We start from the raw sequence: 13,744 nt of genomic DNA on the forward strand, positions 1-13,744 counted from the left end.
TTTATTTTATTTTATTTTTTTAAGATTTTATTTATTTATTTGACACACAGAGACAGCTAGAGAGGGAACACAAGCAGGGGGAGTGGGAGAGGGAGAAGCAGGCTTCCCGCCGAGCAGGGAGCCCGATGCGGGGCTCGATCCCAGGACCCTGGGGTCATGACCTGAGCCGAAGGCAGACGCTCAACGACTGAGCCACCCAGGTGCCCCAAGAAGAGCATTTTAAGTTAATGAACAAGACGTCTATACATGGGGTATTGGTCAAGTCCCAAGATTATAAATATCTAAATTTTGAATGGGATTCAATGTAGTGTGGTTCAGCATTAGGTTTGAAAGAGTAGGAGAGGGGCACCTGGCTAGCTCAGTTGGTAGAGGGTATGACTCTTTATCTCAGGGTCATGAGTTCAAGCTCCATGTTGGGCATAGAGTTTACTTAAAAAATAAAATAAAACAAAAAACAGAAAGGGAAAAGGAATTCTAATATTTGGGTAGAGAAAATAGGGAGTTGATCAGCAATGAACTGGATGGAGGTCTTTTCTCTCTTTATTTGGATTAAGCTGTTTTCATTTTATTTGGCTGTAGTACTTTATCTTGTTGTTCCTATTATTATTACCTCCCCACCTAATGAGAAGGAGAAGAGGATGGTGCATATCGGCTGAGAACTATGGTGGAATGAACATTAGCATCGGGGTGAGAAGTCAGGAGAATATCCTTTCCAGGGAGGCTATCTTTTTTAAGGTTCCCTTTTACATAATTTTGACTCAGACTTGCCATTTCTTAAATGTTGCCTGCCTTTCACCTGTATGAGATTCTGGTTGGAAATTATGCTAACCAAATGCAGCTTTCCAGTTCCCATAGCGCCCATGATAGAACAAGGCAGTCTCGTGGCTGCTGATGATACGAGATCTGATGAATTCTCTGTTCTCCATAAATTATTCAAAGGCAATTTCAACGTACCAGAAATGAATTTCCCTTTCTATGAAAAAGGCAAGTTTTGGTCATTTTCACCTTAAAATAACCTAATGGTACTGAAGCCTAAATAGACAGATACAGAATATTTCTCAAGAAATTTGTCCCTGACCTAAATTCATCCCTCTTTACCAGGCTCAAATGCAACTTGATATCTGTTAGATGAAAGAGCTGGGTGAGAATTAATATTAAACTGACCTTGAGTTCTCTCAATTTCTGATGAAAAGTTTCAAGTTGCAAATGTTCCTTCTGTGCTTTCAGAACACATTTTTCATAGCGAGAGCAGGTACTCCATTTGCAGGCTTTTTATTTTAAAATTTGTTGGGTAGTATTTTATGCAACTCATTTAATATCTTAATTCTTTGCAATATACAAACACCGCTGACCATCTCACAAACATGGCACACAACAAGAGATTTGGGGGCCATAGATCAGTTTGCCTTGTCATTGTGTTTGGCCCAAGGAAACAGGAGATGGGCAGTCTGTGCCACTATGCAATATTTAGGACAAAGATGACTCAGTTTAAATGGAAACATTATCCTAGTTCTGAGGCAAAGGGCAGATCTGCAAGCAAATACCCTCCATGTAAATGATGATGACAAATGTATCCCAAAGGGAAAAATGCAAATAGCATATGTACTTCATGAATAATTTGCCTTAATTGTCCATCCTTAAACTTGTACCCTAAGAATTTCTTGTGAAGAACAAATCACAAACTTTAATTGATGGATTCTCCTTTTGCTGGTCTAGCAGGTATTTTACTGAAACAAGGAGATAAGGCTATTCCAGGGAAAAATAATGTATTATGGAGCCATAAAATAATTTCCACCCTGACAAAGCCTCTGACATTTTGGTTAAAGCATCTGAGGAGTGTGAAGAGTGGTTCAAGAGACTTTAAGCCCGACAACCTTCTGGAACATCTCTCCCAAGGCCCCACTGTTAGAACTGCTGCCGCTGTTAAGTATTCCAGCCTGCTAGAAAAATCCGTGGAAGGAAGAAGTTACATGCCTTTTCTTCAAATTTTTGATGATAAAAAGTAAGAAAGAAATCAAGCATTAACTATATCGGGCAACCAGATAATCCTACTCTTTTTGGTGGTTTATTGGGGTTGCGTAAGTGCAAGAGTTAGTAAAACAAAACAAAACAAAACATAAACCAAACAAAAAAACTCCCCCAAACCCCAAAACCAACCCAAACCTCAGTACCTAATTACAGATGGGAGGTGGGTGGGCAAGAAGTCCAAATCTACTCTTGCTTTTTTGGCCATAGTTTTCTAAATCAAATACAAAGATACCAGTGGATTGAGGAACATACTAATTTTCTTCACCATTCCAAATGCATTTGCCATGTCCTCATTGTTGTCTACCGCAGGAGTTGATCACAACCTCCCTACCCACGATCTCAGTAATGGAACTTTTTCTCCTATGTGTCCCCAAGAACTGGATGAGGTGAGAGCTCAAAACTCTTGAGTTTCAGGAAGAGAACATTATTGCCCCACAAAATGACACCATTCATCAGAAAAATAATACTATACACTTAAAGAAAGCCTAAGGTCCTTTATTTATTCAAATCCAGAAAGAAAAGGGCTCCTTTATGTATTATAGGTAAAAACCCCCACAAATTATCAAAGACCTATCTGTTTTTTATAAAGGGAACTATTAAAGACCTCTTTAGAATTCCCTAATGTTTTGCACGTTTTTTTTTTTTTTTGTCAGGCATTAATCTTTCCTTTTTCTCTCGGAGGTGTTTTAGCTTTTTCCTAGTTTGAAGAACAGCGCCTGTGCTAGCAGAAATAGAAGGCCACACTATTTGAGGAGCTGAAGCCCTGGTAAAATGTGAATTCTACAGAGCATCAGTTCTCGGCTTCAGTGTTAATGACATCCATGGTGTGTGTGTGTGTGTGTATTATAATCCATATTCTGATTATAATAAATCTATAGTTATTATAATCCCCATCCGATAAATTCAGATTTGAAAGACCTGACGTGATGCCCAAAGGTATGGGACAAGTGCCTGGGTGATTCTACTTTGTGGTTTTCAGACTACATTTTGAAAAACAATGAGATGGAAATAAGCAGGCTATTCTAAAAGCTCTTTTAAGAGCTACTTTGAAGCACCTACCGTGTGCATTTGGTGCCCTCTGTTTGTCCCTTTATAAATCTTTCCTGCTTTCTTGTGATGCCTCCTGTCTGGCACATCCCCGCCACCCAGTGTCACACTGCTGGCCTCCATCCTCCCCCACCTCCGCACCAGGGAAGAGAGACACGCCTGCCCTGTTCCAGGATGGCCCCTCCCCCGTCCCTCACTAAACTGCAGTGCCTTCAGTATCTCTCTTTATACCACATAGTAGGTCTCAAGATGCAGTATGATGAACTACCTAACGCTTTTTAAGGATGTAATGATTGAAAACAGCTTAATATTCCCTCCTCAGACCCTTTGTATTGGTTGTTTCCTCTGCTGAAATCATTCCTCCTGATCTTTGTTTTATCTTAAAGAGTATCTTCTCAGACAGGCTTTCTTGACCATTCCTTGAAAATAGCCCCCCAACCCCATCCCTCTCCATAACCACTGTCATATCCAAATACTTGTCAGTGTCTGAAATTATCTTGTCTCTTTTCCATCTCTTCTCATAGTAAAGTGAAGCTCCACGAGAACTGTCGGCCTTGACTACTATTTTTACAGCGCTATCTCTGGCATATAAGAAGTTTTGAATAATTATTTTGCCAATAATGGGGCGGATGTGAATTTCTCCCAGGAATGTCTTTTAGAAGTGGATATGACACGATGACCTTGCCTCTAGCTCTGGGAATCCCAGGTACTGGGGTAGCCTGGGAAGTAAGCCGTTTCTGGGAACTGGCTTTCTTCTCATTTACACCCTGAACAGACACTTGGCAGGTGGGGTTTTGTTGTAGGGGAGAAGGCAGAAGAAGGTGGTGGGACAAAACCTGAAAGGTGATTTTAAATGTCCTTTTTCATTGGGACTTCTTAATACTGGATAAATAGTTCCAATAGAATATCACCCAAAGAATGTGGTCTTCTCATGGCAGAAAACTTTTCCTACAGACACTTACACCCTCCTAACCCAGAACCAGCTGCTTAGTGACATTGCATGGTCTTCCTAGGGGCAATTACCCAAAGTTGGAGGCTGGTATCTAGTATTAATAGGAGTATTTCAGGTGAATATCAGCCACCTGGTACAAGTGCTGGATCTTATCTTGTAAGTTATATAATATTTAATCCCCATTTTCCTATTTGGGAAAAGGAGGAAGCTGGCCTAAACTAATTTTCCAATCTCTTTCTGTCTTAACAAGAATTTTATGGTTCAAACCAGGATCCATGGTTGGCTTGGAAAAACCATCTGTGAGTAAACCGCACCACCTACTGGGCATCTCTTAAACTACAGATGAAGGTTCCAAGGAGGTATTGAAACTTAAGAGATGAGCTTATTGGAGATCTCACTGGAAAATTGCAGACCCCTTTTTATATTGACCACGTTCATATACTGACTCATTCCCTCCCTTCTGAATGCTACAAGCATTCCTCCATCAATGTGATATTTATTTGCTCCATTCCTGTGAACTCGAAAAACAATGTTCACAAATCTTACCTAATAGTTCTTAGCTTAGCCTCTCTTTTGTCCTGCAACTTTCTCTAGGGGTTGACACAGTTATGGTGTGGGGTAAGTGGGATGGGCAGCCAGTGAGGCTGATATCTGGAGCAGAAGCAGATTAGCAGGGTAAGGTCCAGCATGAAGTTGTGAACCTGAAAAATGGGTCAGGGCCTGTGGTTTCCAGGTAGTTGGCAGGCAGGCAGGCAGCCTTTTTAGCCAAGCGGACCTGAGTTTGGATCTGTACTCTCTTAGGGGCCACGTGACCACAGGCAGTTTACTTAGAATAGGGTAAAATGGGTCAAGGAGATGGCATCTAGTATTTGAAACTATGTGTAAGACCCTGTCGCTATTGGTTTACAAAAATTACTTAATTTAATCCGCATAAGAGGTAGACATCATGCCCCGTGAAATGTTGGTGGCCCATTGCTTTTATGATCCTACGCTTTTTTCTTGGATAATCTGGGCATGATTATAATTTCAACCACATGAGAACAGAAACAGATACCTGATTGCAGTGAGTTAGGAAAGAAAGTAAAAGACGCTATTAGACAACTCTTTCTAAGAGTTTGCCTTAAAAGGGGGAGAAGAGGGGAAGTTACAAGAAATATGGATTCAAGGGCATTTCCCCTCAGGATGGCAGAGACAAATATGCCTTTAGATCTAGAAAAAGTAAGATCAAAGCTGTAGGCAGACAAGGCCAGCCATAGCAAGGGAGGTCCCTCCTCCCGGGAAGAGGCTCTATCTAGCAGGAAATTACTTCATAGCAGCATTTGATTCCACTGACCACTCCTACCTTTTTGAAACACCTTCATCTCTGGCCTTTGGGAATATAAGACTTCTCTTGTCTCATTGTCTGTTCCTTTTCAACCTCTAATGCTGGATCCTCATTGCACACCAGACTTCTGACTGGCTCTGTCCTCAAACCAATGGCTTTGACCTTAACTCTCTTCTCTTGTAATTTCCATTCTTCCTAGTTTATCTCATAGCATATGGTGCCAACTTTATATGCAAATGATTAACACAACTGAATCTCTTGCCAGACTTCTCCCCAGACCTCCAACATCCTGTCTCTTCATATAGTCACCTGGACACCTACAGGCACAGAAACATTCTGGTAATAAGCAAAACCAGAAAGTGCCATCAGAAATCATCTATGTTGCTTCCTTCTGTTGCCCAATCAAACCAATTCTGTGAGCCTGGTTTTCATCTGCTTCTTGGATCAATTCTAGGGCAAATACTAAGAGTTACCCATTTCCTGATAACTCTTAGTTTACTAAAAGTCATGATAAAAAATTATTCTAAAATTGGGGGCTGTAGAGCTAGACTGACCTTCAAAGCCTACACTCCGTTCTACTTCATCTTGTCTCCATTTAGTTCCTTTCATGAAAAGAAATCGAAGATAAACAGGTCTCATTTACAAAGAGATTCAAGACACATAACAAAAATAATTAATCTTATTTCATGCTCCAAATTTTACTCTTGGTTCAAAATGAAGTCTCCCACACTATTGTGTGTTATTCAGTCCCTTGGGCTTCTCCTCCAACATAGCAAAGTAAATACACTGTGACAATCAGAACTCCTGGAATGTAGACAAGTATTTAAAGCATAACATTGTAAAGCCCAGTCTCCACTGCGCCCCATACCCACCCACATTTGTGTTCTTGCATACATAGATTCATAGGACAGACAAAAGCTAGCTTGTTCTGCTACAATATACAGAGAATGCCTTCTTTTGTTTTTAACCTGGTTGAACATTCAGTCTTATCCTTCACAAAATTCTATTTCTCTTCTGGTACCTATGGGTTAGATACACCCGACTTTTGGGATAGATGGCTTATAAGGTAAATATATCCATCAGTTATCTGTATCTTCCACTTTTTTCTCTCTGTTTGGTTCTACCCTCAGCCGCATTCACACTTTGGTATTTTATACCAGAAAAAGGACAACAAAACAAGTTTTCCCTCATACTTCCCTTTGGGCTGTCATCAGAACTGTTGTTTTAGTAATGGCAGACTAATTAATTAATACAAGCTCTATTGCTGAGAAAAATAGAAAAAGTTGAAATGTATATATAAATTCCTCTTCAAATACTTCAGAAAGCTTGTAAAACAATGAAGTATAATGGGGCTAAAATCCAGCAAGGGATGAGCCCAACACTCGGGTCACTTCATCTGGAAAGGGCTGAGAAGCTAAAGAGAGCTTTCAAGGACTTAATGGAGGTTAGACCCGTCAAGGAGGTGGTCCTGGTAGATCAGGCTCTGGCTTAGAACCCCAAGGAATGACCCTGGGAGTTAGCGTGAATGGCAAAAAGGCCAACCCTCACAAGGACTAAAAGCCGCCTTACAATTATTTTTGTGCTGATTAGATTAAGACGATCTGGGACTAGTGCCTTTATCATTCTAACAGAAACAAAACTGCAGAAATGGCAGATGACAGAAGCAGACCTACCGGGGATCCTGATGAAGGATGAAATTTAGCATGACTATGATTACTATGTTCAAGGATAAAAGACAAGTTTAAGCATTCCAGCTTATTCAGGAAATTATAAAAACAAATCAAATGGAAACTGGGACTGAAAATACCGTTATTAAAATTAAGAACTTTTGGGGGGTTGATTTGCTATTAAACTAGACAGTTGGAAGTATATCAGAAGAATATATGCAGAATAAAGCACAAAGAGACAAGGAGAGTGTTCTTTTGGCTTTCTAAGGAGAAGTTAAGGAAAATGTTGCCAGGTTAAATGCTTGAAGATGCGGGGACAGATGAATGCCAATAGAACAAGGTACATATGTAGGTAAATATAAAAGAATGTTGATTGTATAAAAGAATGTTAATAACATCTTAGAGGATTTGCAATCTGTATAGAATTAAAATACATAGTAACACAAACATACTACTTAGGGCATGGCTAAATTACATGCTGTGATACCCATAAAAGAGTATAAGTACAAATTTATATTCAATGCAAATAAGTTTAAACACACGTTGTAATATTTTTGATAATCACGGGAAGAATAGTAAAAGACTTAATAACTACCAGGTTAAGTGGAATTGTAAAACTATTTAATTAATTGAAAGGAGTCAAGAAAGGTAAGGAAAAGAAATAGAATAGAGAGACAAATGGAAAGTAAAAATAATGATAGTAGATGTAAACCCAATTATATAAGTAATTAAATTAACTATAAATGGACTACATACTCTTCAGTTATCATACTACTTCTCTAGTCTCTTTCAGAGGCAAGCTTTTCAAAAAACTGGTCTGCAAATGCTGTTTCTACTTTTCCAATTTGCACTAATGAATTGTTTCACTCTGTATGAGCCAGATTTCTCTTACCAAAATTTCCAAGGACTTGCATCATGCCAAACTCAATGGATACTTCCCAATACTCATCATAGCAAGGCCTTGCAGCGACACTGGGAGACACTGGTAACCTTCCTTTTTGAAACTTTTTCAAAAATCTTGGTTCCCCGACACACGTTTGGTTTGTATCTCTCTGGCCACCCCTCTCAACCACCCTTCCGTTTTCCTTCTACTCTGTCCACCCTTGGGGTTAGGTTGAGGGCTCTCTTTTCATCTCACTTTATATTCTCTCCTTGAACAATCTCATCAATTTCTGTGGCTTTAAATACCACATATATGCCGTACTATAACATATGTAGTATATACAACACTATACGTTCTCTCTATAGGCACCATAGTTGTTCAAACTGAACTACTGATCTCACCCTACCCTGTATCCCTGTCACCTATTTCTCTTCAGTAAGTGATACCTTATCCAACCAGTTACTTTGGCTGAAACTTCAAAGTCATCCTTGAATGTCCCTTATATCCACGTTCTCTGCCACGTTTAATTCATTGCCAATTCCTTTTGATTTTAGCTTTTTAAATATATCTCGAGATCTGTCTGCTCAGCTTTATTATTCCTACCCTGGTCAAGACTACTATGTCTTCTTGCTTAGACGATGGCCCTAGCTAACGGACTGGTATTTCTATTCGACCCTTGCCCTTTTCCAAATTATTCTCCACACAACAGAATTATCTTTTGAAAATTCCTTTGCCTAAGATATTTTGGTGGCTCTCTGTTGTAGTTAGGAGAACATCCCAATATCCCTGTGACCGACTCCGGGCCCCACAACACCAGCCTCCTCCTACCTAACTCTTTAACCTGACCTGCTGCCTTCCCCACCGTACTCCTGGCACTCTGGTTTAGCCACACTGGGCTTTCTCTGAGATCTTCAAACTTACTAAGCTTTTTTTCTCCCAGCTCGTGGACGTCTTAGATGTTTCTTCTGTCTGGAGAATGCTCATCCCAACTTCCTGTCTGGCTAACTTTTCTTCAATGCTCAGGCCTCTGCTAAAATGTCATGTCCTCAAGAAGGAATTCATTACATAGTCTCCATTTTCTTAATTTATACTAGACCCTTCATTTTACTTTTGTGCCAGTTGTGAACTTACTGATTCTCAGCTCCTGCTTTACTTCTCCACATACGCACCACAATAATGGATGGAACGCCTTCCCATAGTTCTTGTTCACAGTAAACGTGGTGCTCAGCTTTTTCAGTAGAGGGCGCCGGAGGCACATTGCAGGAGGAAGCATGCTCCTGGTCTTTCCAGGGGCTCAGGCTGGGTCTGCAGTGTGGGTATGTGGACACCTGGGGGTGTTCTGTCCCAACGTGTTGTCCCTGGAGTCCTTGCGGCCCCAGTGTGGCCTAGTGATCACCTTCCTGTAACCCTCTCCATGTGGACATCCTTCCCATGCTCCAAGTCTCCTGTCCGCCCTGGTGTCCCGATTCCCTGTGTTCACTTCTCCTCCCCCCCTAGATTTGTCTCTTGCAGCCCTCCCCATCTCACCACCCTCCAGACATAGTCTTCCCCACAAGGACACCTTGTGCTCCAGGCCTCCTGCCACACGGGCATCCCCACTCCTGTCACGTACCCGTGCACAGGCTATCAGCTTCTGCTCATCTGCCCCATCTGTGATCCAAAGGGTTGCTTCCTGTCTGCCCTGTGACCGCTCACTCAGTCTGGCCCAGCAAACCAGTGAGCGGCCCTGCCCTGCGGCCCGTGGGTTCAACGACATTTCCCCGGGAGATCAGAATCCCCAGCCTTGGAGAGGGTCCTACTTCTAAGCTTGTCCTTGCTTGACTACTCCCCCTTGGTACCATATAATTTGTTTGTTTGTTTGTTTGTTTATAGCCTATAGTTATTCTTTTATCATAGTTTCATAATTCTTTATATTAAACTTCACTTGTTTAAATCACTGTGTTATTGTATCTCTTGGTTGGATCCGGACTGCTACTGTTCTCCTCCCTCACCCTGTCATTTTACTTACGGTATTACTCACAATTGTAAATTTATTTGTGAATATATTCCTTAATATCAGTCTTTTCTATGTAACCATAAGCACAAACAGGGCAGGTACCGTGTATTTCTTGTATGTGTTTCCAGAGTTTAGCATAATGCCTGGCTCATAAAAGCACTTGATAAATATTTATTGCTTGAGTGACTACTGTATAGCTGAGTTCATTTTCTGCTAATTTATTCTGTTCTTATGATGCCCCTTTAACTCTTCTCTGTCATTGCTATCTATTCTAAAGATCAGACATCATAGGGATGCCTGGGTGGCTCAGTCATTAAGCGTCTGCCTTCGGCTCAGGTCATGATCCCAGGGTCCTGGGATCGAGCCCTGCGTCGAGCCCCGCATCAGGCTCCCTGCTCTGCAGGAAGCCTGCTTCTCCCTCTCCCACTCCCCCTGCTTGTGTTCCCTCTCTCACTGTGTCTCTCTCTGTCAAATAAATAAAATCTTTAAAAAAAGACATATATTCTGGAATTTGCAGCTCCACAAGGGGTCAGATTTTGATCCTTTATAAACAAAATAAAGTCTTATTTTTGTATTCTACCACCTCCATGTTAAAACCTAACTGTGGCAATGATGGTCTTTGTCCAAACTTATATAAGATCCACATTTCCTTCTCAAAGAGGACTAGAAGCAGTTAAAAAAATTTTAATTTTAACCATGACACCGCCACACTTCTAATTTTCCACATAAATTCTAGCCCAGGATTCATACCCTCAAATCCTTACAGGGCCTACTGGGTAATTTAAATGACTGGGCTCAGTGCAAGGAAATGAGGAGAGTCAGGATTATGGCAAATTGGACAGCACATGCTTCACCTGAATGCATTTAATTAAAAAATTTATAAAAACATCGTGCAAGCCAAACATAACATCTGCAGGCAACACCTGTCCCGAGACTGCCACCTAGCAAATCCATACCTGAAGCCCTGGATCCAGGAACCATTCTGGGTTTTAAGAACCAGGAACCTTAAAGTATGGGGTGCTTGACATAGGCTGCTTTATGTTATTTGTTTTGCTGAGGCAGGCCATCACAGAAAAGCTAGCATTGCCTTGTTACTGTTTCACAAGAAGAAACAAAAATTATCACCGAAAAGGTAGAAAGGACACATTCTCAGGATAAAGAACTCTCTATCCCATAAAAGAAAAATTGGTAAGCTTGCATTACTATTTTGATTTTTGCCTTCTGACTCTAGACGGGGACACACTTTGCCATGGGACTCGCCCAGGTTACAAATCAATTCCATGAGAATTTCCCTGAAAAAGCATAAAAAAGAACACAGAGTTTCCAAGGCCCCCTGAGGGGGTACGGGAGAAGGAGATGGGTTTTTGCATATATTTTGGAAAACTCTTCAGGGGCTTCTGAGGCAATACCCAGGTTGGAAACTTCTGGTCTGTTTCATTTTAATAGTCAGAATAGAGAGAACAAGGCTGGACCATCATTTCTCATCCTGATTACAGAGAATCCTATTTTCCTGCACTGGAGGGAGACAAAGTTTTTTCCAAGTGGCAATGGCTCACATTCCCACAAAAGGCAGACACCCTTCGTGTATGTCACAAGTAAGTGACTCAACAGTCTAGGAAAAGGGATTCTTCGCAATGATTCAATATGCAAAATTATTCATCATTTTAAAAAAAGGTATTGATTTCCTTATTGATATATTCCTTTTCTTGATCCAGAAAGGAATTAGGGTTTTAAATATATATATGTACAAAATACAAAAAGGAAAAAAAAAAAAGAAGCAGTTTGACATTAAGAAACTAGGGCAACGTAAAATAAAGTAAGATTGTGTCGTATATAAGGGAAACAAACCAAACTCCTGTTCTTTGCATTTATTAGAGGTAGGTCGCAGCTATGGTTCAGAGTGAAGCCAACAGGGCAGAAGACAATAGGAAGGAGTGAGCCCTCTCTTGAACCGGACAGCTCACATGCTCCTAGAGGAGGGAGTCACTGTTCAGCTCCCACCAACTGTTGCTTGGGAATTTTTCAAGAGAAGTCAGAAATCAGGATTTCTGTGGGAAATCTCTGACATTTATGATGTTTGCATCTGATTAAACAAACTAAACACCCTATTGCTAAGAAAACACTTCTGTGGACGGGACGTGGTCCTCAGGTTGGTAGTGTGAAGTGTACACTAGAATCACTGGAGGAGCCGTCCCCAGATCCACAGGCCCAGGTCCCATCCCACGCTTGCTGAATGAGAAACATCTGGGAGGAGGATCGGATCTGCACTTTCCCCCAAATATTCCACCCTTCACCTATAGTTAAAAATTGTTGCTTTGATGAAATCTGAGAAATGAAACAAGGTATTTCAGGCGGCTTCTAGGAGGCTTCAGAAGCCTTGCGAACATCAATCCCTGTAACCTAGGGAACAGTGCTCAGGTGCTGCGGTCCAGCGAGATGTTAGCCGCACTTTGCCTTAGCCCACTTTGATTTCTCCAGGGTACTAGGTATGCAGTTTGGTTCTTACTTTCTTGGCTTTGATAAGGAAATTTTCACAGAGGATCTGAAAATAGGAATAAACGAGATAGAAACTTATGCCAGCCTTGATTTATGCAGCAGCAGAGAAAATAAATTACAATTCTCTCTACCTCTGAAGAAGGAAAAGTACTTTAAAAGTCACGGGAGAGAACACTGTTTCCAGAATCCTACAACATGGTAACTTACGAGACCATACTTTGGTAATGGACAGACGGCACTTCCCAGAGTTTCTTGTTCTTACCCCCAGTTTACCTTCTTATGTCTGAAATAGAGGAGGCAGCCGTCATGCTTCAGCACAAACCACCTCTTCCTCCAACCCTTCACAAAACCCGAGTGAGTTCTCTTATGTAGGTAGCCGCGGCAGGTGGGCCAAGGGGTGTTGGGACAGCGACTGATGTCAGATCCCACCACCAGAGTCAAGATGTCTGGACCTAGAGAAATGAATTTGGGATAGTTCAGTGCCTGAAAAAAAAATCTTACAATCCACTTGGAAAGATTGTTGCTTTTCAGAAGGAATGGAGGAAAAGGGGGTTATCGTTCGCATACACGGAATAAATGCAATAGAATCCTACAGTTGGAATGAACGGGAGAGCTCCTTAGGGATTCAATCCCTCATGTCGATGAGGGAAATGAAACCTGGGGAGGTAAAGTAATTTTTTTGAGGACCCATAGCTCAGAAGGGGTTGAGTCAGACATGGGACCCAGGATTCCTGGCTCTTTGTGCTGAAACTTTGTATTCTACCATGTGGTCTTCTCAGCTTGCATCCTGGATGACTCAAGTCTGTTCATTCTCACTGTCTATAATAATGTCAAGCTAAATCTTCAACATATTTTGATTTACATCTGAGGAAGGAGGATCGGTGATGTTTGGCTTTCCTCTCTCGCTTTTATTCAAGATAATTGGCTTCTGTGCCCTGGGTTAGCTAACGGGAGGAACTAAACCATGCTAATATAGCTGTTGCCCATATTATTTCTGATCAAAATCAATGATAATGAACCTGGAAATAGACAGAAATTCTAGGAAAGCTGAGGCACAAATATTTTTATCCTTTTTTCTTTCCTATCCAACTTAGTGCTGTGGGTTTGACCCCGAGCTTCCAGGTACATGTCCTCTTTCTCAGAGTGACTTCCTTGGGGCCTGGACTTCAGAGGTGCCCCCTTTCCTATAGGATCAGTACGGTGCACAGCTTGGGGGAAACTGTCCCTGTCCCTAATAATATGAGGTCACCGTTTACCAATTGTGCTTTGACGCTACCAGCATGCAAACAGACTTTCATCATACACCTACCTCTTGATGCCTCAAGAAAATTCTCTGAATGTCACTCAGACA

At 41.3% G+C, this 13,744-nt stretch overlaps 1 protein-coding gene across 1 annotated transcript in view; it reads right to left on the reverse strand.

The window, feature by feature from the left end:
* Nucleotides 1–13,744, reverse strand: part of LOC148164375 (uncharacterized) — a 98,405-nt gene that overhangs the window by 39,998 nt on the left and 44,663 nt on the right. Inside the window, exon 6 of the mRNA XM_088023420.1 lies at nt 12,667–12,845. Coding sequence (XP_087879546.1) covers nt 12,667–12,845 — 179 coding nt within the window. The remainder of the gene's footprint in view (nt 1–12,666; nt 12,846–13,744) is intronic.

The sequence above is a fragment of the Eumetopias jubatus genome, unplaced genomic scaffold, assembly GCF_037043125.1.
Source record: "Eumetopias jubatus isolate StellerSeaLion01/CBP00866 unplaced genomic scaffold, mEumJub1_p1.0 scaffold_5, whole genome shotgun sequence".
NCBI classification, from domain to species: domain Eukaryota; kingdom Metazoa; phylum Chordata; class Mammalia; order Carnivora; family Otariidae; genus Eumetopias; species Eumetopias jubatus.